Source organism: Paraphaeosphaeria sporulosa, assembly GCF_001642045.1.
Source record: "Paraphaeosphaeria sporulosa strain AP3s5-JAC2a unplaced genomic scaffold CC84scaffold_11, whole genome shotgun sequence".
In the NCBI taxonomy this organism is placed as follows: domain Eukaryota; kingdom Fungi; phylum Ascomycota; class Dothideomycetes; order Pleosporales; family Didymosphaeriaceae; genus Paraphaeosphaeria; species Paraphaeosphaeria sporulosa.
In genome coordinates this window covers 316655-338360 of record NW_017253370.1, presented here as the reverse complement: position 1 = coordinate 338360, position 21706 = coordinate 316655, and the positions used below count along the sequence as shown (strand labels likewise).

The window sequence follows — 21706 nt, the reverse complement described above, 5'->3', positions numbered from 1 at the left end:
TCGCGATAGCTGATAGTGATGGACCCAGTGAGCGTGAGAGCCCAGGCAACCTGGTGGGCCAGACTGATCATTTGACAATGAATGGATCGCTTGATGACAATGCAAATACCGCTGGGTCGGCTGTTCATGCTAGGTCACGTAAAGACGGCTGCAACTCGCAGGGGATGGCCGCCAGAAAGACATCAATCTCCTTCACAGACTTCAACTCGAAGCAGATAGCCTTAAATGATGCGATAATTGGATCGAAGTATTCGCGGTGAGACCGACGGTGGTGAGATGGGATAGTGAGCCCACTATAGCTGAGTGTAGCCGTGTCACAGGAAAGCTGTCCGGTCAATTACTCGCGTGCAGAAGGAGAGTTTAGGCGACGCCGGACTGTCGTTCACCTAAAATGCACAGGCACCGTAGACGCGTGAGCTCAGGCGGCCGAGTTGGGCATCAGGCAAGTCGACCGAGGATTGACAGTGCAATTGGACGAAAAGAGATTATACCGGCACGTGATATTCGCCCGCCGGAGCACCTTCGCTTGTTGTAACCCCCCAAAGAGCTGGGGGCTACGGTAGCGGTGAAAATGCAACCATATGGCGTTGCACGTTGATTGCATGGTACAAGGAGCAGCTGGCGGCACATTGGTAGTGCAAGGTGTCCAGGTCGTCTGGAGCAGCTGAGTGGTCGTCTGGACACCCATCAAGATGGGCAAACATGGTGTTCGCAACCAGATTGGGTGCACTGCCATGCCCGATAGCGAGGGGGTGGAGCGAGACACGCCACCGCGTCGAGCTGTTTCCACCGCCGCAGCACCATCGGAAAACCAAATGGTGCTCGGCCACCGCGAAGGCAAATGTAGTGGATGAGAGGCTCCCAAGTTTCGAGCGACGTGCATGATGTCGGGGCGTTGCGCGGGGGGCTAAGCCAGCCTCGACTAGGCTCCAGGAATTGCAGCGCAGGGCTGGACGCTTGGCAGGAGCAAGGCTGGGGAGAGAAAACAATATTTCCCGGCCCCTATCCTGTGGGAGCGCTTGCGGCATCGATAAGAAAAGAGGCAAAGGCCCGCGATCCAGGCGGGCGGGTATCGAGTCGCCGTGTAAAGGAGAAAAAGGGAGGTCAGACGCTGAGCGCAAATAGCGGCGTGCATGAGGGCGCGACTCGTCGGGCGTAAGCTATTCCCACCAGTGCGGTCGGGCCCCAGGATCGATGCGAGGCCGGTGTGCCTGGTGGGCTGCTAAGGGAGGCGTGCTAGGCTTCAGCACAAAACACCTGGGCTCGTTTGGCGGGTTGACAGCGGCGCTCAGCAGCTAGGCCAGCAAGTCTACCGGCGAGCTGGCCGTTCTAGAGCGGGCGGGTGCAGCGAGACTGCATGTTGAGGGGCGATGCCAGGCGATGACGAGAGGGCGTCTTCTGCAGGGCTTCTAGCGGCTGGGCGGTCTCAGCAGTCTCAGTCGAGTGTGGGTGACTCCCGCGGCATTCAGCCTGCAGGTCTGCCGTGCTTCTTTTGCGTCGGTGCGTCAGCTGGGGCGCGCTGCTGGGGCGCTGCTGGCTGGCGATGACGTCCCCCGCGAAGGCTCCACGGCCATGTCTCGCTGCAGCGGGTTCTGGGGCGAGCGGGGCCGTGCGGATGTAACTCGAAGGGCCCGGCGTCGCAGCGAGTCGTGATGGGCGGGAAGCGAAGGGAATGTGCTTTCGGCTGCTCACAGCCGGCGCCCCCCAGCGCCACCCCACTGATCAAGGCTGCGTGTGAGTGGACAGCCCCGAGGCGTCGTGCATGCGGTGCGTCTGCTGTCCAATTCTTCACAGCCCGGGCTTGCCACTTCTGGGTTCAACGCGGGCGCCCGTTGCTCAACCACCCCTCTGGTAACCACGCCGTCTGCTTGGCACCGCTTTGGACAGACCCTGCTCGCCTTATGTACCCGCTGCATCCCACGCGCTGAGCGCTCCTACTGCTCGTCGATATTCCAGAGATCAGATTCGATCAACGTTGACCGATCATCCACCGCGCTCACGCCGCCATGGCTTCACTCTTTCGCGACTTCTCCTTTGGCGCTCCCTCGCGCCTGCCCGACCACCACCACGCGGAAAGCGCAACCCTCAGCGTGTCACCTACATCCACATCGCCAGCACTATTTCCCGCACGCCTGCCAACGCCCCCTCCGTCGAGCTGCGATATCAACGACCTGGCGCAGGCACTCACCAGGCAGACCTTGCGGCTTGTCGTCGACCCCAAATTCACAGCCGGCAACGAGCCGCTTACGCCCCCAAGCGACGATGACACCTTTGAGAAACACATCCCGCTACGGCCCCAGCTCTCAGTCTCCACGGCACGAATGAACTCTGCGACCCTCCGCATGCAGCGCCAGGCCAACGTGCGCATGCAGTCCTCGCTAGCACACATCAAGGACATCTCCTCGCTGGTTGAGAAGATGATCCAAGTCGACCAGTGCAACGTCTGCGAGCCCAAGTCCAAGCCGTTAGCACCAGCTGCGGTGGCCGACGACGAGGGTGTCAACATGGACTACACGTCCACGGCTAAAGAGCAGATGCGCCTCGTGCTGCCGTTTTACCGGGCCGGTGACCGCCTTGACGGCAGTACGAGGGTATCTAAAAGACCACGTTTGCGGAGGTCGACCGGGTCCATCTCGAGGCTCGCGAACAAGCACTCGCGGTGACCGCTTTTCCTTTTTGTTTGATTCGATGCATTGCGACGGCGTTTGGGATTACGGTTGGGACGGCTGGCGCGCTAGATACCACTTGCTTTTCCCATGGGGCCCGAGGGCCAGGACGACTGGGTACAAAGACTATCGATACGGGATAGAACCATAATATCGGAGCGACGATGCATAGATTGCGTCGGGACAGGACCGTCATTGATTAGGTAGAAGAGCTCCCTGAGTGGTTGAGCCTCGAGACGAGATACCACATGTGTGATACAAGCACATCACCGCATCATACTTGCCTCCATCTTGCAGTGATTGACCTAATCCATTGCAAAGTCCAACTTGGCTGTTGCATCTGGTGAATCCGATGTACATGCACGTGACTGCGCGATCCGCCCACGATCCCCAGCACCGGTACCTGAGACCCACCCGGACGCTTCAAACTCAGGCAGGCCTCTGATCGCAAGCACCAACGTCCTCGCCATGGCCGTCCGGCGCGCCTCAACAGAGGCCCTCTCGCAGCGCTTCCTGCACCTGCGCATCAGCCCGCGGCCCGCTAACCTCTCCGAAAGCCGCGAAATCCACCGCGTGCTACAGCGCTTCGGCGAAATCTCAAAGTACTACAACCTGCAGGTAGGCCACGCCGCCCATCCCACTCCACCCACAGCATGAGCTAAGATGAAGGAACGCAGTTCGAATACCACTCGCCGGCGCCCAACTCCGCGCTCCTCATCTACCGCGACACCGCCGCCGCGCAGGCCGCGCTCGCTGCCTCCCCCATTCGCTTCGCCCTCGAGCGCACACAGCACGACCCCAAAACCGCCGACGAAACAGACGACTACAACCTCTCCCTCTTCGACGAAAGCGCCGCCGACGGCGACGGCGACGCCAACGCCCCGCCGCTGCCCCAAATGACCCCCGGTATCGACGAGATCCTCGCGCCCTCCCCCCTCCTCACACGCACGACGCCCGCCCCCGAGCCCACCTCCACCACCGCCGAACCCCCCCTACCCTTCGCGCCCCCGCGCAAGCCGCCCAAAACCGTATCTCGCTGGTTCCAAGTGACCGTCGACCGCAGCCGCGCGATCCACCAGGACTACGTGGAGCGGCAGCCTTTCTGGAAGCAGTTCGAGCCGATGCGGAGTCTGGCACAGCTGGATCTGGCGCGCAAGGTGCCGCACGCCGGGCTCAGCGACGTCAGCAAGCGCCCGCCGCATGCATACCGTACGCCGAACCACGTGCTGGCGGCGATGAATCGGCATTTGCAATTTGGGCAGGAGAGCTTGGTGAAGATGTGGGAGGAGGGGGAGGGCGGGAAGTGAATTACGTCTCCAACTTGGGCGAAGAGATCAGACGGTGGAACATCAGGGTTGTGCTGGGCCTGAGACAGACGTCTCAAACTCCGTGAGGTGCTGAGGACAGCGCCAGTCACGCGCCAGACTTGGTGTGCTGAACATCGTTAGCGGCACCCTGACACCCGCGCTGGATGTTGAAAGCAGTCTGCAGTGAAGAACGCATCTGGCTGCCTCCGCTGCCCATCCGATGGTGTCAATGCGAAACATAGCCAGGGTGACAAAGGCATCAGTCCTGCCCGTCGAGGACAGCAGACGGTGCGATTCATCGTGTTGTAAACAGCTCAGCCACGATCTGCTCACGAACAGAAGCCATTGCTTATGCTGTACGATAGTCGAGCCTTGTAGACAGGACGCAAAGATTCGAGGGAATATGAGGAGAATTGTCATTCAAGCGGAGTGTGAAACACCACGTCAAAAGTCCATGGCTCAACATACATCGCACAGTATCATGCATCCCAGCCTTTCCCGTACAATCTACGCCGTTGACAAAAAGAATTGGGTATATAAGGGTGCCGACCACGCCCATGAGTCCAGAGTGAACGGGGTATTCTCATGTGAAAAAAACGCCAGACTCAAAATGCATCCCGAAAAAAGCGAAAATGTAAATCACGAGAAAAGCTAGTCGTCATCACTGTCGCCCAGGTCAATAACCTCAACGGTTTGCGACACTGGCGGCTTCTGCTGCCCGGAGGCGCTTTGCATGCTGGTCCGAACAGGCGTATCGTCATCGTCGTGATCAGCCACACCTTCCCTGACCTCTGGCTTTGGTTTCCAAGAACCATCCTCACTTATAATTATTGCCCTTGTTTTCAGCAGCCCCTGCTTTTCTAACCCGTTGCGGACTTCTTGCAGGAAACCATCGACGACAAGAAGATGTGGCCTGGCATCGCCGTTGCAGATAGGACACTTCCAGCCGTCCGGTACCGTAGAATCGGCGTTTCTCTTGCGTGTTGAGAGAAACGTCTCCAGATCGAAACAATCGAAGTGGGCGCACGCCCGACTGCGAGCAGGAATCTTGCATATCTCGGACAGGCTGAAAGGGTCGAACAAAGTAATGTTCAAGGTGCTGTTTATAACCGCGATCTCGTCATCGGTGGTACCGGTACCAGCAAGCTTGTCCATGATACGCTGCTTGGTCGTTGCTGCTGGGATATGCTGCTCTGTCAGAATGTTCTGCATCAACGCATCGTGAGACCTCACGCCCAAGATCTCGATGGCGATAAGATAGTTCCGAAAATTATGGTTTTCTGGCGCTCGGATGAGGCTCATCTCTAAAACATTCTCCCCCTCTTTAACCAACGAAGTGAGGTCGATTGGTAGATCTTTCCCATAGTGTAGTTTCTTACGCTGCTCGAGAGGCTTGCTGTTGAGCTGAAAGAAGCTGTACGGAATCCACGAGGTATCGCTGGTCGCCCACCTATGTGGATCGAAATCCTGGGTAGGATTCCACTTCACGCATCGGAGACGAATCATGGAGCTGTTTTCGTCAATAACTCGAACTTGTAGGCCCCTCGCTTCACCTGTGTCGTTCTGTGGTATCGTTGCCATTTGCTCGGGTGACAACGTGAAAGTCCACTTCTCAACCCTGTTGCGTGCGTCCACGAGACGTCGAGGTCTCACCACAAAATCCTGCACATACAGATACAGACGTTCCTTTGTCTTTGAGTGCAGGGTAGGGCTCCTGAGGTGAGCTTGGTGAAGTGCAAATCGGGCCGGGTTAGGCATATGTTGCTGAGGCTCATGATGCCCCGGGGGAGGAATGAGTAACCGACGAGGCTGTCGTTGAAGTTGGGACTGGGGCTGGAGCTGAGGGCGAGGTGGTTGTATCCCAGATAGCGGTCGGCCTAGGGATTGTTCCGGTCCAAGCTGCACTGCCGCCTGGACCGAACGAGGCGAAAATACCGGAGCGGGATACACATGTGGCTGAGCCAGTGAAGGCCGATGATTTTGACCCGATAGCGTACGCTGTGGTTGCTGAGGGTGCGGTAATGAAGTCGTAGGATAGTTGCTTTCCAGGACCGGCACCTGGTAAATTGCGCGGAAACCTTGGAGGGCATCCCGGGCTGCAGGAATGTGATTGGCACGTAGTCTTGCGAAACTCTCGGCCCAATACCGCATCTCTAATTTGCGTTCGTGCTCCAGATCATGTACTTGGCTTCGGCGACGGTGGAATGTCTCTTGTATCGATGAGAAGCACATTAGAGCTTCATGCTCGTATTGATTAAGGATGTCTCCTCGCGGCAGTCCCTGTTGGAACCATAAGCGTCGAACGGCGGCAGTGAAGACTATTGTCTGTAACTGCCGTGATCTGATACCAAGGTCGTCTGCCAGTTCGTGCATCGAGGGTGGTAGATTGCGTTCATTGCATAGATTCTTCAACTCAAAGTATCTGTCAGAGCGGTTCATCAAGTCGTTGAAATTGTTGACATCAGTATGGAATTGGGACGGATTGAGCTTGGCCCAGTCATGCAGGGGGACGGGGAATCGAATAAAGAAGGTTCGTGTAGCAGGGTTCAAGTCGTGGTTGCTATTAAGAACCTCACGGAGAAAATGCTCGGTCCGACTCGCATGTTTACTTTTCTTGATGCTATCAGGTAATGCTTTCCGGTCGAGCGACAAGAGACAATAGAAGAGATGGGTTATCAGATAATCCCAGTCCATTTGTTTCGCTGCCCGCTCTAGAGCTTCAAGGCGCTTGCGATCGGAAGAGTCCGGTTGAACCATCGAATGAAAGCGAGACAGCTCCTGGAGAATGTGTGTTTGCAGATGCATTGGCACTGTAGGGTTGTCTCGCGTGGCCTGACTGTTTCCAAGACGGGCTTCCGAGGTAAGAGATACCTGGCGTGTGCTTGAAACAGGTGGAGTCGGAGCGTTCACATACGCCTGACTTGGAACTCGCTGCGGGGCAGAAAATTGCTGAAGTGACATCTGTTGCTGGGAGCGGTATGGTGACTGGCTGTTGCTTGATTGTCCGAAGCCGGGACTGTAGGGCTGATGCACTGTTGGACTCTCGCTCTGTGTTTGGCCTGCTGACACCCGCCGGCCCATGCCTTGTTGATCGATATAGACGCTTGAGGTCCTCAAAGGCCGTGGTGCGATTGATGGACGGGTCCGTTTGTTTGCTAGCAATGGGCTGGGACCCGCGGCTGGTCGTTTGGGTGCTGTAGCTTCCTGTCGTGCGCCTTCGAGGCAAGACTCGTCTAGAGAAATGTGCCCAGCTTGTTGATCGTCGCCCATGCTTTGTCTTGCGTGAGCGGGGGCATGAGATACGATTGTATGGTAGTGCAAGTTGGTGTCTTCGCTGGGAGAAGGGGACGGAAGCACGGCGGTAGGCGAGGGCAAAGGACGACCATTGGGTGGATGCGATAGGACGTTGGCAAGCTGTGGAGAGGTCGAGTTGGATGCGGGCTCGTCGCGGGCTGCTCCTTGCATGGGCGCCTGCCTTGGTTCAGCGTCTGCGTATTCTTCAGGATACTGTCGAGGTCTGCCACGTTTTCGAGGGACGTCTGTTGGCAGATGTGAGGCGGGGATGGGCGGCGTTCCTGAGACCATTCCCGGGTTCATCCAGCTCTTCTGTCGGCCGCCCAGGTTGCCCAGCACATGGTTCAGAGTAACGCGAGTCGCGACGTCCTCGGCCGCTGCTGGCGGAGCTGCGCGTCCGCCACGGGCCATGGCCGAGTCACACGGGGCGGCGAGGTCTGGGGTGTCGATGTCTGAAGTGATATGGCCTTTGCAAGGCTCTGTCGACCAGTGCCCGCAGATGATGTGTCTCGGACGAGGTCATGCTTGACGGCACGCGCAGGCAACGATGGCAATGCTAGGACATTGCACGGGGGGCGGGAACCTGCGGGAGCTGCAATGCGGAGGCGTGAAGAGGGCAGGAAGGGAGCACCGGGGGCGAGGGCGAGGACGAGGGCGAGGGGAAGGCGCGCGACTTTAGACAGACGTGTGGGGAAGTCGCGGCGAGCAGTCGAGTTGTCGCTTCCGAGTGCACGATGCACCCGCGCCAAGGAGCCAGAGTACGAGCGACGCGAATTCTGGCCCCGGGACGCTTCCCTGCCATGACGGTGATCCGCGCGCGCTGGGCCTCACAGGCCACGGCAGCGCGCGAGATGCAGAGCCGCGGAGGATTTCTCGTGCCGGGCTGCGATGGATGCCGGCAACTGAGCTGCGCTGGGCCGTTTGCGCTGCTCGTCACCCCATGCCGTATTCGTCGCCTAGTCCCTAATCTATCTGGGAGCCGTGCAGGGAGCACAACCAGCTTTCGCTTTCGCCCAACAGCGCGCTACCCCCGTGCAGCCCGCAGCCCCCTCACCCAGCGCCACGATTCCGCACGCAGCCAGCACCGCGCAACGACAAAGAAGCCCTCCCTCTGCGCCCTCGTCCTGCCCACCACTCGCTGCCTCTGCCTTGAGCCCGCCGCGCCCCGGCTGCCCCGCGCTGCCTCCTATCTGTCCAAGCCGACGGCTTTGGCCGCAGTCCTCTAACGGCCGCCACGTTTAGTGCCAACCTTCCCGTGGCTGCATCATGGTCCGCATTCACCACGGCCCACGGTGAACGTCGCGTCTCCCTAGTCCACCATCTCTCGAACACACTCTCCATCTCTTGTGCGCCGCCATGGCCATGTCCGCCAGGTCGCAGACCGAGAACGTCCGCCCGGGCGATCTGCTCCTCGTCGTGCGTGAGTGCTGCCCTCTGTAGCCCCCCGTGACCACGGCCCTCTGCTGACTGTCGCTGCAGATGAGTTCCAGGCTCGGAGCCCCGACGAGCTCAGCCTCGCCCGCGGCGACCGCGTCGAGCTGATAGAACGCGACGACGACTTCGGCGACGGCTGGTTTCTGGGGAAGAACACAGAGACGGGCGACAGTGGCCTTTTCCCCGAGGGTACGTGCAAAGCCTTTGAGACCTCGTTGTGCATGAGCTGCATGCAGCCCAAACCCAGTCTACTGACCCCCGCTCAGTCTACACACGCCCCGTCCCAAAACCAACCCTTACCGCTGCGCTGCATCAGCGCGCTCCTTCACAGCCTGCTGCGCAATCTGCCCAGCATGTCTTGCAGCCCGTGGATGTGGATGCCGCGCCCACCTCTGCCCCGCTACCTCTGACCGATTCCAACGATGCTGCCCCTTACGAGTCGGCCTCCAGTACACAACCACTTCAGATTGCTCCTAGCACTTCTGTGACGCAGGCGGCCACCGCTAGTAGATCTTCGATTTCCGCGCAGCCAAGGAGCATTGGGCAGACGCTGAGCGGCGATGCTCCGCGCGAGGAAGAACCCACCATATCAAGTCCGGTCATGCATGAGACACTCAGTGTCATCGACGAGCACATTACCGACATGAGCACCCCGCGTCATAGTGCTACTGGGAAAGAACTCAGGCCAGTACCCTCTAACGACTCTGGAAGCGAGTACAGCAGCCACCATAGACTTTCCTACATCAACGGCCATGAAACTGAAGAGGAGGAGCACAATCTGCACACGGAGCAGGAAGTGATCAATTGGTCTCCGGCGCGCGTAGCAGAATACCTAGAAGATGTGGGCGTGGAGAAGAAGCATTGCGATATTTTCAAAGAGCAAGAAATCAACGGCGAGGCACTTCTTGGCATGGATCAGGCCACCATCTTCCTGAAGGAATTCGAACTGGGGCCCGTTGGACCGCGACTGAGGACATGGGTGAAGATCAAGGCACTGCAGCAAGAAGTGAAGAACGCAAAGGATGCCGCAAAAGCCATGGCGGCATTCGATGGACAGGAAGAATCCGCGCTTGATCCTACGGCTCGTACCCGCGCAACGTCGATGAGTGCAGTACTACCCCGCATACCCAGTCTGAGAGACGGACCGGCGATGAAGAGCATGCACGGGAAACAGCCGCTGCCTAGAGCACACTCGACCGCAGGCCATTCTATGTTGCCCCCTGTCGAGGTAACATCGCCTCTGGCACAATTCTCCCCGACTTCCCCAACGGCTGGCACACCTACGCGGCCTTCTGCGGCTTCAGTCCGGAGTTTAAATCACAACCGAAGGCACTCGTCCATCGATTCCACTATGAATATGCCTACGCCGACTTCAGCGGGAGGCATGAAACTGCCACCCGTTATTTCAGCATCCCACAAGAAGACTCCGTCATTCGACCGTGGTTGGGTGATGGGGTCTCCTCAATCCGACACCAGGCGACCGTCTTCTTCGCATTACGGCGTTCCTGGTAGTCCGGACGAAAATGGATTTGGTCGTCGCGAGTCTGGTATCAGCCAAATGACAGCCGCTGATTTAGACCGCGGGTATTTCTCTGGAGGGGAAGTCGACAACCGCAAATCACGTAATGTACTCCGCAAGAGGGAAAGCCCAAGTCACTCTCGCAATCCGAGCTTCAGGACCGAAGATGGCCGTCGCGCTACGTACAATCGGCGGCATAGCAGGATTGGCAGTGCGGATTCTGCAACTGGCGGAGCCAGCTCTGTGTCAGCGGCGGCCAAGGCTTACTTTGGCAACAGCATCAAGACCCATCGCAGCTCAAGCAACTTCGATTTTGTGCGGCCCCTGAAGCCTACGAATGATGGACCTCCTACTGTGACCAAATTACCAGACTACGATTCTCCGAGCATCGATGCCATTGCGAACTCGCCTCGCGTACCTGGCAGTGAAGCGTCATCCCTAGGGCGTGCATCACCTTCGCCGGCGGCGGCTCCTACTCAGTCCCATTCCTTTTTTTCCAAGAAGGCGAGAGGTATCGGTTTGCGCGCCATATCGGACGCGGTTACGGGAACAGAGCGAGCAAACGTCAGCTCTGGAGACATTACCGCATCCCCGATCAAAGAATCTCCCCTGCACTCCCCTACCCGAACAGGCTCAAGCACGCCGTCCGGAACCTCAAATTCCTTGGAGATCCCCGACTTGAACAAGCGATCAACAGGAATTTCAGTGAGCAAAGACGGTAGGAAGAAGGCCAAGAAGCACAGCACGAGCGCCTACCTCCGAGGTCGCCAGCAAATAACTCCCCAAGAGGCCATGGAGGGCTGCGATTATAGTGGATGGATGAAGAAGAAGTCATCAAGCTTGATGACCACCTGGAAGACACGATTGTTCGTGCTTCGCGGTCGACGTCTTTCGTACTTCTACACCGAAAACGACACAGAAGAGAAGGGATTGATCGACATCTCTTCCCATCGGGTACTTCCAGCCAACAACGAACGGATCACTGGCTTCCACGCGACAATTACGCGGGCGGCATCCTCGCCATCATCACCACAAGGGGCCACTATCCCGACCGCTGCTTCCGCTGCCAGCAACAATGGCATCGAAGAAGACATGGCGGGCATGTTCATCTTCAAACTTGTGCCTCCGCGGGCAGGCTTGCAGAGAGGTGTCCAATTCACGAAACCGATCGTCCACTACTTCGCTGTCGACAGCATCCAGGCTGGCCGTTTGTGGATGGCTGCATTGATGAAGGCTACTATCGATAGGGACGATAGCTTGTCTATCACGACGACTTACCAACAGAAAACAATCTCCCTGGAGAAGGCTCGAGCCATGCGTCAAAGACCACCTGCGCTCATGGACGATGACGACACTGAGAATGCATCGATCGACATGGACAGCAAGCAGAGCACGAAGGAGAGCATCCAGGAGAGTGTCATACATGAAGAAGACGAGAAGCAAGGCCTCGCTATCTCTGGGCTCGATGATGCAAAGGCCCTCCTGGAGTATGCGGAGAACGGCGCTGACCCGGAGCCGCAGCTTCCACCGAAATCACCGCCCACTGTCGAATCACCACCATCGCCAGAGGCAGAGCACAAGCGCAAACCGAGTTTCACCCCTGGACTGGTCTCTATCGGTTGAGTTTCTTTACTAACAACCTTACGTTCTCTATCTTGTCTCTTTCGACCGTACATTACTATCTCTTCCTAATTCAGCACACCCTACTGTGCGAGGCAGACCAGCGTATATCCGCCTATTATCTATTTTGTGGTTTAGGCAGAAGAGCGGGAATTTGGCGCTTTCGTTCGGAGACGTGTGTTATGTGCTTTGCCGATGTTTGGTTGGGATAGTCCACGCCTATGATGATCTTGCACGTCGGATGACCAGAGCTAGACATTTCCTTTTCACGTCCTTGCTCTTAATACTTATACCACCTGCCCACCATAATTCGAAGGCGAGAGGCGCGATGGCGCGAATGTAATTGTACACTTGCATATCCCCATGCTCCACTCGACGTGCCACAAGAAGTCCTTCACAGGATAGGACTCCGGTGGTCGCTACCAAAGGTCCGAGATTCCAGTATTTTTGACGATCGATGCCGACGAACCTGGCCCTGTGCGACACACGCCCGCCGCAAGGGAGTAATCCCCCACTGCGTCTCCGCCTGTCCCCACTCCACGATAACAGCATCCCTGAGTGCGCGTCTCGCTTCAAAAGCGTCTTCCAACCAGCGTGACCAGCCTCCTCACCAAGCTGCCGTTCAAGCTCAAATTCAAATGTCTTTCCCCGCTTCACACCAGCGGTCTGCATCCGGTTCTACATTTCAGATCTTGAAACGACGAGTTCTTGACGTTACTACGCTCGAGACAATTACTAATTTTCACCAGCGACCGAAGCCAGGAGCGAGGATTGGCGCGACGGCGGTTTACCTCGCGTTCTGCGTTTGGGTTGTTTGGGTCAATTTTGGAGCCGCGTATGTGAAGGGAAGGAAGGGGTAGGAGGGAGCGCTTGCTACGTCGGTTTTCTCGGCTGCGGCGTCTACTGGAACTTCAACAGCGCGTTCGTGAAGAGGTGGAACGCGTAGGACATCCCTTGCTACATCGGTTGCGCGAGGAAACAGCAAGACAAAGAGAAGTGAAACGAAACACGCGCCAGGGATGTCGATTCCAGTCGAGTACGCCATTCCCCAAGGGTTCCGTGGTTTGAAAGCCCCTCCATCACGGCCACGGCCACGGCCAACCAGGGAACGCGCCGGAGATTCTTGGGCTATCTACAATGGGATTGGGATGTTCACTATCGGTTCCATCTTTCCCTGGCCGAGTGCAGCTGGGAGGGGCAGAAACAGGTGGGCTCTCCTCATGGTAGGTGTGACTGCGGTGTTCATGTACATACTTCGCCCTTTTCCCAAGTGGAGCGACAGGCATAGCGAAACCAGGCAAAGCGAAGAAGGGCTTGAGCAAAGGTTGAGGGCTTTATGGAAAAGGAGGACAAAAGGTTGCTACAACTACCCGTAAAACTTACCCTCGCGACGATGGGAGGGATTGGAGAGGCGAGTTGGACCGGGAGTACATGCGAGCTGTCTTCAAGCAGGGACGGGTGGGCTGTCGCAAGGGTTTGCTTGATTGGGGTGGGGGAAAGAGGGAGGCATGGAGCTTGCGCGGGTACGCCCTGGCTGTGCGTCCTGCATGGCGCGAGGGAGAGGTCGCGTCGTCGCGGTTGTCCACCTATCTCTTCTTTTTACCTTACTGTTCGTTGTTGGCCGCAATATCGGTGACGTCGAAGATATTTCTCATCATAGGACGTTGTCTTTCACGCCCAGGGTCATGGTTGAGGCAGAGGGTCTACATCTTTGAAGGAGAGCACAGCCAACAACGCTCGGTAACTCGCTTACTCTTCGCCGGAGACCAACATCTAGTGACGATTTGGACAATTCCGGTGGCACAACTGTCACAACTTCATAACTATCCCGATTGACCTTTCGACTATACCAAACAAAGTTCCTGCGCATCTACGAGAGAAGGACCGGATAGCGAATCGATAACACTACATGTCCCTCAGGACAGAGTTGCTCATTATAAACGGCTTGACTGTGCCTCTAGAACTGGCTAGCAGTGTCCTGACTTACTACTTCTCCATCGCCTTCCTTATCCGGTCGCTTTGTGGTGTGGACGGTTCGGATTGCTGCTGTTGCTTTGGAATCTGAGAGTGGGAAGGCTAGCTTCCTCGCCCATCGCCGGAGAAGGATATCTTGGAGGAGTTGGACAGATTCCGTGACGCAGCTTCTACGCCGACAGCACTGCAACGATTCACCATTGAGGTGTATCGAACAGACTTCACGCACATCTACGAGGAAACCCGACCAGTGATTGAGAACATCACATGTCGCTGGATGCACAGTGCATGAACCAGGATTATTGCTGCCGATATACCCCCCACACTGTTTCGAGGCAAATTTTTGGATCATTTCGAGCTTATTATTTGGGTGTTTGAAAATTGTCTACCGGCATCCAACCAGAAACAAAGAACCATTATATGTTTACTGGATTCTCAGCTATCCTAGGCATACGTGTACATCTCGACCCGGTGGACCGACTGAACGAAGACAGAGACCTAGCCCACCAGATTGCCTTGCTCCTTGACAACGCAATCTCACAACCATCATCAAAATGCCTCTACCTAATCCCTGGAAGATGCCCTCCACGCCCTCGTCACCCCCATCACTCCGCCGCAAAACCTCTCTACGCCACCGTAACAAAGCCCGCCTAGGCTTCCTCGTTCTTATCGCCGTCCTCACCGTCTACGCCTTCAACGAGCTCCGTTGTATGCACTACGGCTGCCTCTCGCGCGTCGGTTTCTATGGTGCGGGTGTGGATAGAGCGGGCGGCGCGACACTACCAGAGGATTGGAAGTATCGGCTTGGAGAGCAGCTGAAAATGAACATGCAGGCGCAGGCGCAGGTGGAGTCTCACCCGCCACATGAACATAACAAAGAGGATATCGACAAGCAGAAGGAGGAAGATGAGGAAAAGGAAAATGGCGCACTCATCGAGCCCCTAACCGTCACGCCCACTATCGACCCAGGCGTCCTCCACGCCGGGGACAGCGACCGCTGGATCGATGCGCCGCCCGGGCCAGTGGCTCCGGAGAAAGACGTCAAAGAGCAGATGCAGGCGGACAAGCAGACGTACGTCGATGTGCAGGGCATCGACGCGCCGCCCGCGAGGCTCAACAAGCCGCCCGCAGAAGCGAGCGAGCATCTAGCAGCACCGTCGCCGGGCGTGCAAGTCTCAGCGGAGGATTTGAGGGTAGCTGGTAAGGCAGACACAGGTGCGGGTAAGGATGCTGCGAAGAAAGAAGACGTACCCGAGCCTCCAAAGCTCGACAAGACCAAGGAGAAAGTCGACTCCGTGATCGCGCAGAAGACAGTGCCGAAAGCATCATCGCCAGCGTCTCAGCCTGCACCCTCCTCTCCGCCAGCGTCAAAGGCAGAAGAAACACTCGAGGATATCAAAGCCCATGCCAAGCTGCAGTCGCACTCGCAGCCACACACCCACGACGCCCTCGGCACCAATGCCAACACCTTCGGCAGCATGGAAATGGGGCAGCTCATGGGCGGGCGCTAGATCGCTATCACATTGGTTGCTGGACAACCTTTTCCTTTCTTCCTTCGACGTCCGATTTAGCACTTCCCGCGTCTGTGGAACGAGGCGTCGGCGGTGGGCGGGCTAGTCGCACTGCTGGGACCGTGGGGACCGTGCGAACCATGGGTGCGAGTGGTAGATGCTTGCTAAGATTTTTCTTGTCTGGTTGTTGTGTCTAGCGGTGGGGTCGAGGCTGTGTCTTTTTTTCGTTTCGAGTTTGGTGGGTGAGTTGGAAGGCTACCATGTGTGGAGCTCGCCGTCAAGGAGAGGAGAGTCGTGCCGAAGTTGGCCACGGTGGGTGCTGAATGGATGCGGATGATACCTTGTCCATAGCAGGTATCTAAAAGTTTGCGGCTTGCCTGTGCACGCGACGATTCGTTTACTGTAGGGTCTGGGCAAGTGTAGAAAGCAGAGCCCGTTTCGTGCATGGCTGCGTGGCAGACTAGCTTTCACGCAAGGACTTTCCCCAGTAGGGTAGCATTAGCGGTACTCCGGCTGCGCCAACCTCTCCATCACGCGCAAAAGAGCGAACAGATGATTTTACATTTTACGTTGATTTGTTTGGTTCGATCCAGTCGATTGCTATGCCGTGCGCAGCGCAGGCCAGGTATTATTCTACAAGCGAGTGGTGCGCGTCTGAGGCGCCATCTGCCTTTTAGGGGGTATCTTTCTACAATGCAACAAAAACGCTCAGTCCACCAAAAACGCCGTTATCTATGCAGTAAGCCGTTCCAAGCCTTCACCTCCTTCGTCGCTGCTGGTCGTGGATGTGCGACCCTTCCGCCGGGCTAAACCAATCCCTGATGCCGCACTTCGCCTCGAGCTTAACAAATAGCTCGTCGACGCGGTCCGTCATCCAGCCCGAGGTGATCCGCTCCGTCGGCTTGGAGTACCCTAAGCGAAAAGAGAAGTTGACCGAGCAGCTGCCCGGCTGGTACGAGAACTGCACGCAGTCCTTCTTGCTCTCGCACACGTCGTGGCAGTGCTTGAAGCTCTTCCAGGCATTGCTCTCGAGAGGGTCGGACAAGCTCCCATGGTCGTGCGCGTTGTACTCCTTGTCACTCGACATATTGTCCCAGTTAGGGACCTGCGCGCCGACTCTCCGGCGCACGAGCTCGCGGAAGACATCGCGGTGGCGAAGCAAAATGTCGTGCTAGCGCAAGTCAGCTTTCCGTGCGTTTCAGGTTTCTAGTGTATCGAGGTTGGGGAACACATACTCTCTTGTACCAGCTCTGCTCAAAGTGCCATAGGTCCGAGATCTCGGCCGGTGAGACGTGGTGGTACGTGATGACGGGGAAGCACCATGCGTTGCGGTCGATTTTGCTGGTCGCGGGGTCCAAGGTCGCTGGTGAGTCGCCTTGGAAGTGAGGGAACGCGCGGTGTAGAGGGACTTTGGCGTCTTCGAGGACCTTGCCGAGCGCGCAGTCGCCGACCCAGTGCGTCGCCGTGAAGTCCTCGTAGTCGCGGACGCGCATGGAGCGCTGCTCGATAACTTTGCGCATCGCGGGGTTGGACAAGACAAAGCCTGCTCCGCCGTATCCGAATTCAATGTCGTTGATGTAGAGATGCTTGCCGATGTAGTACGGCTTGCTCGCGTCGAAGTTGGAGAGGTATTCCAGGAGGTTGTTCCAGCCGAGGAAGGTATCAGCTTCAAAGAAGACGTACCACTTCGCGTTGGGCATCTCTTCGAAAGATCGGTCAATCATGGGCAGGAACTTCCACTTGTCGAGCTTCCAGCCTTCGTTTCCCGTGTTCAGGTAGTCGCCTTTGCTGGAGCCCGACTCCGTCATGATGACCCGCTGGCTGTCGACATTCTGCCTTCCGTGCTTTTGCAGCTGGTGGTACAGCTTGAAATCATCGTGCTCGTTCCTCCTCTTCTCTGTGACACCTCCGTGGCCCCCCAAAACGTCATGCACAGGATGGCCTTCGATTTCCTCATCCAGATCCGATAAGATAACAAAGTGGGGAACACATCGCAGAGTCGTTTTGAAGTGGACCGGCACTTTCTGACGTGATTCGGTTGCGCCCGTTCGCAGTACCACTAGCACGTCGTCGGCCAGTTCTGACTGCGGACACACCACATCGTGCTGCAGATGTGCAGCTGGTTTGGAGTAGCGAAGGAAAAATGAGGGGGAGGAGGCCCCGTTGAAGACGTTAATGATAGAAACTGAGAAGATAGCGCAGAATATGAGGCGGCAAAGGAAAGTGCGCTGAGGCATGGTGATTGCTGGTAGCGGCACGGCACCTTGCCATGCGGGATCAGGGAAAGACGTTGGAAAAGAGAGACGCGACATGCATGTGTCGCGATCGAGGCTAAAAGACAGTGGGTGGTATGTAGCCCGGGTCCATGGACGACGGCGCAATGCCGTTGGGGAGAGGGCGAGATGGTAGGGCGTCAGTGAAAGTACAGTGGGTTTTGGCGTGTGGGCAGGGCGATGGTTTTCAAGTCCGAGGACGGGCCGACGATCTTCATCTCTGGTCAGACTCGACGACGTAAATCCCGAGGCGGGCGATCAATGCCTTAAAGGCCCAAGAACAAGTGGGCGGTGTCGAGCGAAGGCCCGGCGCAACACAGGGCTCAGGGCTCGCACCAGCTCGTCGTACACAACGCATGGCTGGCCGGCTGTTTGCGCTTCTGTCGTTGGCCCATCGGCATGCCCTTGGCGAGCGAGCCTCATGCCGTGGGTGTTTTGGCCTGAGGGATGTTTTAAAGCGCCGACGACGCGCCTGGGGAACTTTGCCCTGCGTCGCTTGGCGATGAGGTCACAGGAGCCCGAAGAATGCCGCGAGAATGCGCCGCCTGCCCCTTTCGTGCTCGCGTAGACGTCGCCTGCAGATCTACACCCTCATCCTAGCCGCCTGGCCACACAATTGCTGTGAATTGCACCCACTGGGCACCGTCAGCAGCGATCGCCCCGGCACCATCTCTGCGCGACCGTTATTCTTCCCTTGTTGGACACGGCCGCCCGTCACAATTTATCCTGAAACACGTCACGTGTCGCCCGCCTTGTTGCACATGTGCACCCCAATGAGGCGCACGCTGGACATACCCTGGGCGCGGACTCCACGGCAGTCTGCTGCCTCTGTATGCGTTTATAGTAGCGGTGACGCGAGCCCTCGCTAGGACTTCCATCCTGCTCGGCAGCTTCTGGCGCAGACAATGTCGCGCGACTCAGGACCTTCCACTGGCTGCGGTTGCACTGCCTCACCTTCGGAGCTCCGTAGTACTACACGTTGTGTACTGCAGTGCGTATATCCTATGAGTCTGCTAGCGATTCCACGGTTGCCTTTGTAACGCAGCATGTCGCTTGCGTCGACACACTGCTCGCCTACCGTGCGACATACACAATCCTACACCACCTGCCTCATTCCTCATCTTGGTCTCCGAAACAATCCTCTGTTCCAATCAGGCATGGAATCTAGTCTCACCTCCACAGCGTCTTGATGAGAACCTGCAACACCTGATACATGTCGATGGCCTCATCTCTCGAGGCATTCCGTCCTTGCATCCTTGGCTATGTCGCCATATCGTTGAGCGGAGATCGCCACTCGTCTGAATGTACTCATCTAGGGGCTTTGGCAAACAAAAACCCGCCCATCCAGAAAAAGGTCGGCACGGCCGCAACCGCCGACAGCAAGCCAAGTATCCAAGCCATGGTAGACCACCCTTGCTGTTCAACAAGGAACCCAGCAAGTAATGGCCCCATCGTACATCCTGCAGCAAATGCCATGTTGAACAGCGCATAGGCCTGTGCGTAGGCACCCCCAGGTCCGTATCCTCGCATACCGTCCGCAATCATCTTCTTCTCCTTCGCTTCCACCACAGCGGAGATTTCCGCCATGAACGGCGGGAAGGTCATCGTCAGACTCAGTCCCACAAGGAATAGTAGTGCACATATGAGCACTTTATCGCGTATCGTATTGGAATCGACGTAGCGAAGGCAGACCAGCGGTGGGCATGCGCAGAGAAACCCAATCGTGGCAAGGTAGCGCCCCCCGTAGCGGTCGCTGAGGTATCCGAATATCGGACCCAGAAAGGAAGGTATGACAATGGGAAGGAAGAGGAGAGCTGCGCCGGTGGAGGTCCAATGGAAAGTGTTCGCAACGTGGATAGTAAGTACCGAGTCGAAGGCTGTCATGATGGCGGCTTGCATCATAGCGCCGAACAGTGCTGCAAGAAGCCGACGGGAGTACAGGAGAGACAGGAGGGGCGGTAGCCGGTCACGTATTCGACGTTTCGTCGGTGTGCGGCCGTTTTCACGCGGCCCCTGCGCTGGCCAGCCTAAGGTGCTTTGCTCAGGGACCGTTGGCATATTGACCGCGGCCTCTTTCTCAAGCCCGTTCGACGAGCCCGGTACTGCGTCGTTGCTTTTTTGCTCTTCACTCTCCACATTGTGACTTCTCTTTCTACCACCTGCTTCCGGGTCCCACCTGGCCGCGACCTTCTTCTCGATGAGCAGCAAGCGGAGAAGGATATCAAGCCCAATCAAAGCGTACGCCATCCCAAAGACAGCTCCGTAGCCCGCGCGGTCAAACACTACTCCACCCAGTAGCGGACCGATCAGTATACCGATACTCATACCAGCGCCGACGTATCCCATCGCCTGTGCAAGCCGCTCCTGCGGCACCGTATCGGCCAACAGCGCTAATCCTACGACCCACCTACAAGCAATCAGCAATGGTTCATAAAATGTGAAGCCAGATCGAAAAAGCAACAAATACGAAACAGATATGGTTTCTGTTTGGTGATGTTTTCATGCCCACAGTGGGAAGACTTACACAACCGCCGCGCTCGTTCCTTGCAGGATCCTCCCTGCAATCATTATCCCAATGCTACTCCCTATGTCCAGCAGAATAGTCGCGCCCAGCAGTGCAATTAGGCCCACGACTAGAGGTGAGCGCCGCGACAAACTCCTATCCGCTAGCCAGCCGCATACAGGCGAGAAGAAGAGCAGTGCTGCAGCGTAAATGGCGATCAGGACCGACACCCAGTACTGAACTCTGGAGCCGTTGACGTGGGACCTTGTTTCGATTGCAAAAGGAACGACCGGAACAATGAGAGCGTATAGGAACATGTCCGTAAAAATGGCCAGCGCAATAGTTGCGACGATGAAAGCTTCTGAGCTGCGATACTTGAGCAGGTAGGGCGGCTTGGCCCCGTGCTGTGTGAAGCTTTGCAGCCATCTTGGACGCGCCATCTCTTTTATTCCCATTATCTGAAATGACGATTCCTGCTCTTGCTAACGCTGCGTTCTCATACTGGATTCTGTAGGATCGCGTCGTTGACTTTACCCGCGCCGCACGCGCAAACTTAAGCAGTCACAAACGCACAAATGTTCCCAGGCAACAAAAGACGGGTCGGTAGAACTCTCAGCACTTCGATCGAAACATCGGGTGTTCGCCGGGCTCTACGATACGGACGCGTTAGAGGCTACGTGCCGTGTAGAAAGCGCGAAGAACAGCATCATTGATCGTCGGTGCAGGGTGATTTTCTATGACTCGCTCGCGCGCTCGTATTCCGCGGGCGCCGAGAGCGCGGCCAAGATACAAGGCATCATATTGGGGTGCGAAGGGCCGTCAAATCAAGAGGTTCGCAAGATGACTCGTTGAAGAGAAATAGGTCTTTGTGAAGAGCCCACGGAACATGTGCCGTGACATGGTGATACAGTCGTGAGGTTGTGATCGCTGAGGGAAGGACCGGTGGACTAGCGCCGACGTATCGCCGATCTCCGGAGAATCTCCGGCTACGCAGACCTAAGGAGAAGCCGCTTTTTCATGCATCAAGGTCATCTTTCTGGATATACCCATTTCAACAGCTCTAAAATTAAGAAAGATTCCATAACTGCTATTCGAAGCCATCATCCGCAGCTGAGTGAGGAGCAGACGGGGCCTTGCGCCCATAACGTCACACGCTGCAATGCATACCTATGATACCATAGGTACATCATCATCTAGCTGCACTCCAGCAAGCAGCCAAGATTCTTTAATCTGGACACAAGTACCTCACTGAAATATCCGTTGTGGTTGTCCACGTGCAGTGCCTCGTACGCACTACCCTCCATCATCTACCAGGCTGTCGATTACCTCAGCCTGGTGGAGGCGACCATCCTTCGTTGTAGTTTTTGACGATCTCCCCTTTAGGCGCCGGATAACGGAACTTGTTTCGAATTCCCTCATAGTCCAAAATGTAAAGATCTGAAAAGCATCCCTGGTATGTGTGCTTACCCCTCAGTTTTTGCTATTTGCCCCAACTACTCAACATGTGGTAGGACTTTGCTCGTGTAGCTCCTGCTCCGGTTGCTAAATGCAGAACACTCGATACGGATATTTTACAAGCTCTGTTGCCCTCTACGCCTTCTGCCC

General features: G+C 56.7%; 7 protein-coding genes across 7 annotated transcripts; 4 read left to right on the top strand and 3 right to left on the bottom strand.

The window, feature by feature from the left end:
- Positions 1 to 2006: 2006 nt before the first annotated feature.
- CC84DRAFT_1221437 (uncharacterized protein) lies at positions 2007 to 2663 on the top strand (the record flags this gene model as incomplete). The annotated part of the gene is made up of 1 exon (XM_018183274.1): positions 2007 to 2663. The coding sequence occupies one exon, from the start codon at positions 2007 to 2009 to the stop codon at positions 2661 to 2663; it is 657 nt and encodes a 218-aa protein (XP_018031241.1).
- A 418-nt stretch (positions 2664 to 3081) lies between these two features.
- On the top strand, positions 3082 to 3994 carry CC84DRAFT_268952 (uncharacterized protein). The gene is made up of 2 exons (XM_018185677.1): positions 3082 to 3284; positions 3344 to 3994. The coding sequence occupies exons 1-2, from the start codon at positions 3135 to 3137 to the stop codon at positions 3971 to 3973; spliced, it is 780 nt and encodes a 259-aa protein (XP_018031240.1). The 5' UTR covers positions 3082 to 3134; the 3' UTR covers positions 3974 to 3994.
- A 630-nt stretch (positions 3995 to 4624) lies between these two features.
- On the bottom strand, positions 4625 to 8009 carry CC84DRAFT_1154213 (uncharacterized protein; the record flags this gene model as incomplete). Its single annotated transcript, XM_018176873.1, has 3 exons — positions 6106 to 8009; positions 5924 to 6051; positions 4625 to 5884 (listed from the first exon to the last, which is right to left on the bottom strand). Exons 1-3 carry the CDS (start codon positions 7676 to 7678, stop codon positions 4625 to 4627), a joined length of 2961 nt encoding a protein of 986 aa, XP_018031239.1. The 5' UTR covers positions 7679 to 8009.
- A 513-nt stretch (positions 8010 to 8522) lies between these two features.
- CC84DRAFT_268915 (uncharacterized protein) lies at positions 8523 to 11951 on the top strand. Its single transcript, XM_018185675.1, has 3 exons — positions 8523 to 8687; positions 8747 to 8890; positions 8968 to 11951. The coding sequence occupies exons 1-3, from the start codon at positions 8624 to 8626 to the stop codon at positions 11841 to 11843; spliced, it is 3084 nt and encodes a 1027-aa protein (XP_018031238.1). The 5' UTR covers positions 8523 to 8623; the 3' UTR covers positions 11844 to 11951.
- Positions 11952 to 14267: 2316 nt separating this feature from the next.
- Positions 14268 to 15407, top strand: CC84DRAFT_268927 (uncharacterized protein). Its single transcript, XM_018185676.1, has one exon. It carries the CDS (start codon positions 14369 to 14371, stop codon positions 15323 to 15325), a length of 957 nt encoding a protein of 318 aa, XP_018031237.1. The 5' UTR covers positions 14268 to 14368; the 3' UTR covers positions 15326 to 15407.
- Positions 15408 to 16082: 675 nt separating this feature from the next.
- On the bottom strand, positions 16083 to 17562 carry CC84DRAFT_1101357 (uncharacterized protein; the record flags this gene model as incomplete). Its single annotated transcript, XM_018174910.1, has 2 exons — positions 16083 to 16496; positions 16561 to 17562. The coding sequence occupies 2 exons, from the start codon at positions 17560 to 17562 to the stop codon at positions 16083 to 16085; spliced, it is 1416 nt and encodes a 471-aa protein (XP_018031236.1).
- Positions 17563 to 18906: 1344 nt separating this feature from the next.
- CC84DRAFT_1101321 (MFS transporter-like protein) lies at positions 18907 to 20556 on the bottom strand (the record flags this gene model as incomplete). Its single annotated transcript, XM_018174908.1, has 2 exons — positions 18907 to 20005; positions 20123 to 20556. 2 exons carry the CDS (start codon positions 20554 to 20556, stop codon positions 18907 to 18909), a joined length of 1533 nt encoding a protein of 510 aa, XP_018031235.1.
- Positions 20557 to 21706: the final 1150 nt, after the last annotated feature.

What these genes read in the sequence shown, in the direction of transcription:
- CC84DRAFT_268952 (XM_018185677.1), top strand. Translation starts at nt 3,135, where the DNA reads ATGGCCGTCCGGCGCGCCTCAACAGAGGCCCTCTCGCAGCGCTTCCTG. An exon ending in CAAAGTACTACAACCTGCAG is followed by an intron (nt 3,285 to 3,343) that starts GTAGGCCACGCC and finishes GAAGGAACGCAG; the next exon opens with TTCGAATACCACTCGCCGGC.
- CC84DRAFT_268927 (XM_018185676.1), top strand. Translation starts at nt 14,369, where the DNA reads ATGCCTCTACCTAATCCCTGGAAGATGCCCTCCACGCCCTCGTCACCC.
- CC84DRAFT_268915 (XM_018185675.1), top strand. Translation starts at nt 8,624, where the DNA reads ATGGCCATGTCCGCCAGGTCGCAGACCGAGAACGTCCGCCCGGGCGAT. An exon ending in CGATCTGCTCCTCGTCGTGC is followed by an intron (nt 8,688 to 8,746) that starts GTGAGTGCTGCC and finishes CTGTCGCTGCAG; the next exon opens with ATGAGTTCCAGGCTCGGAGC. An exon ending in CAGTGGCCTTTTCCCCGAGG is followed by an intron (nt 8,891 to 8,967) that starts GTACGTGCAAAG and finishes ACCCCCGCTCAG; the next exon opens with TCTACACACGCCCCGTCCCA.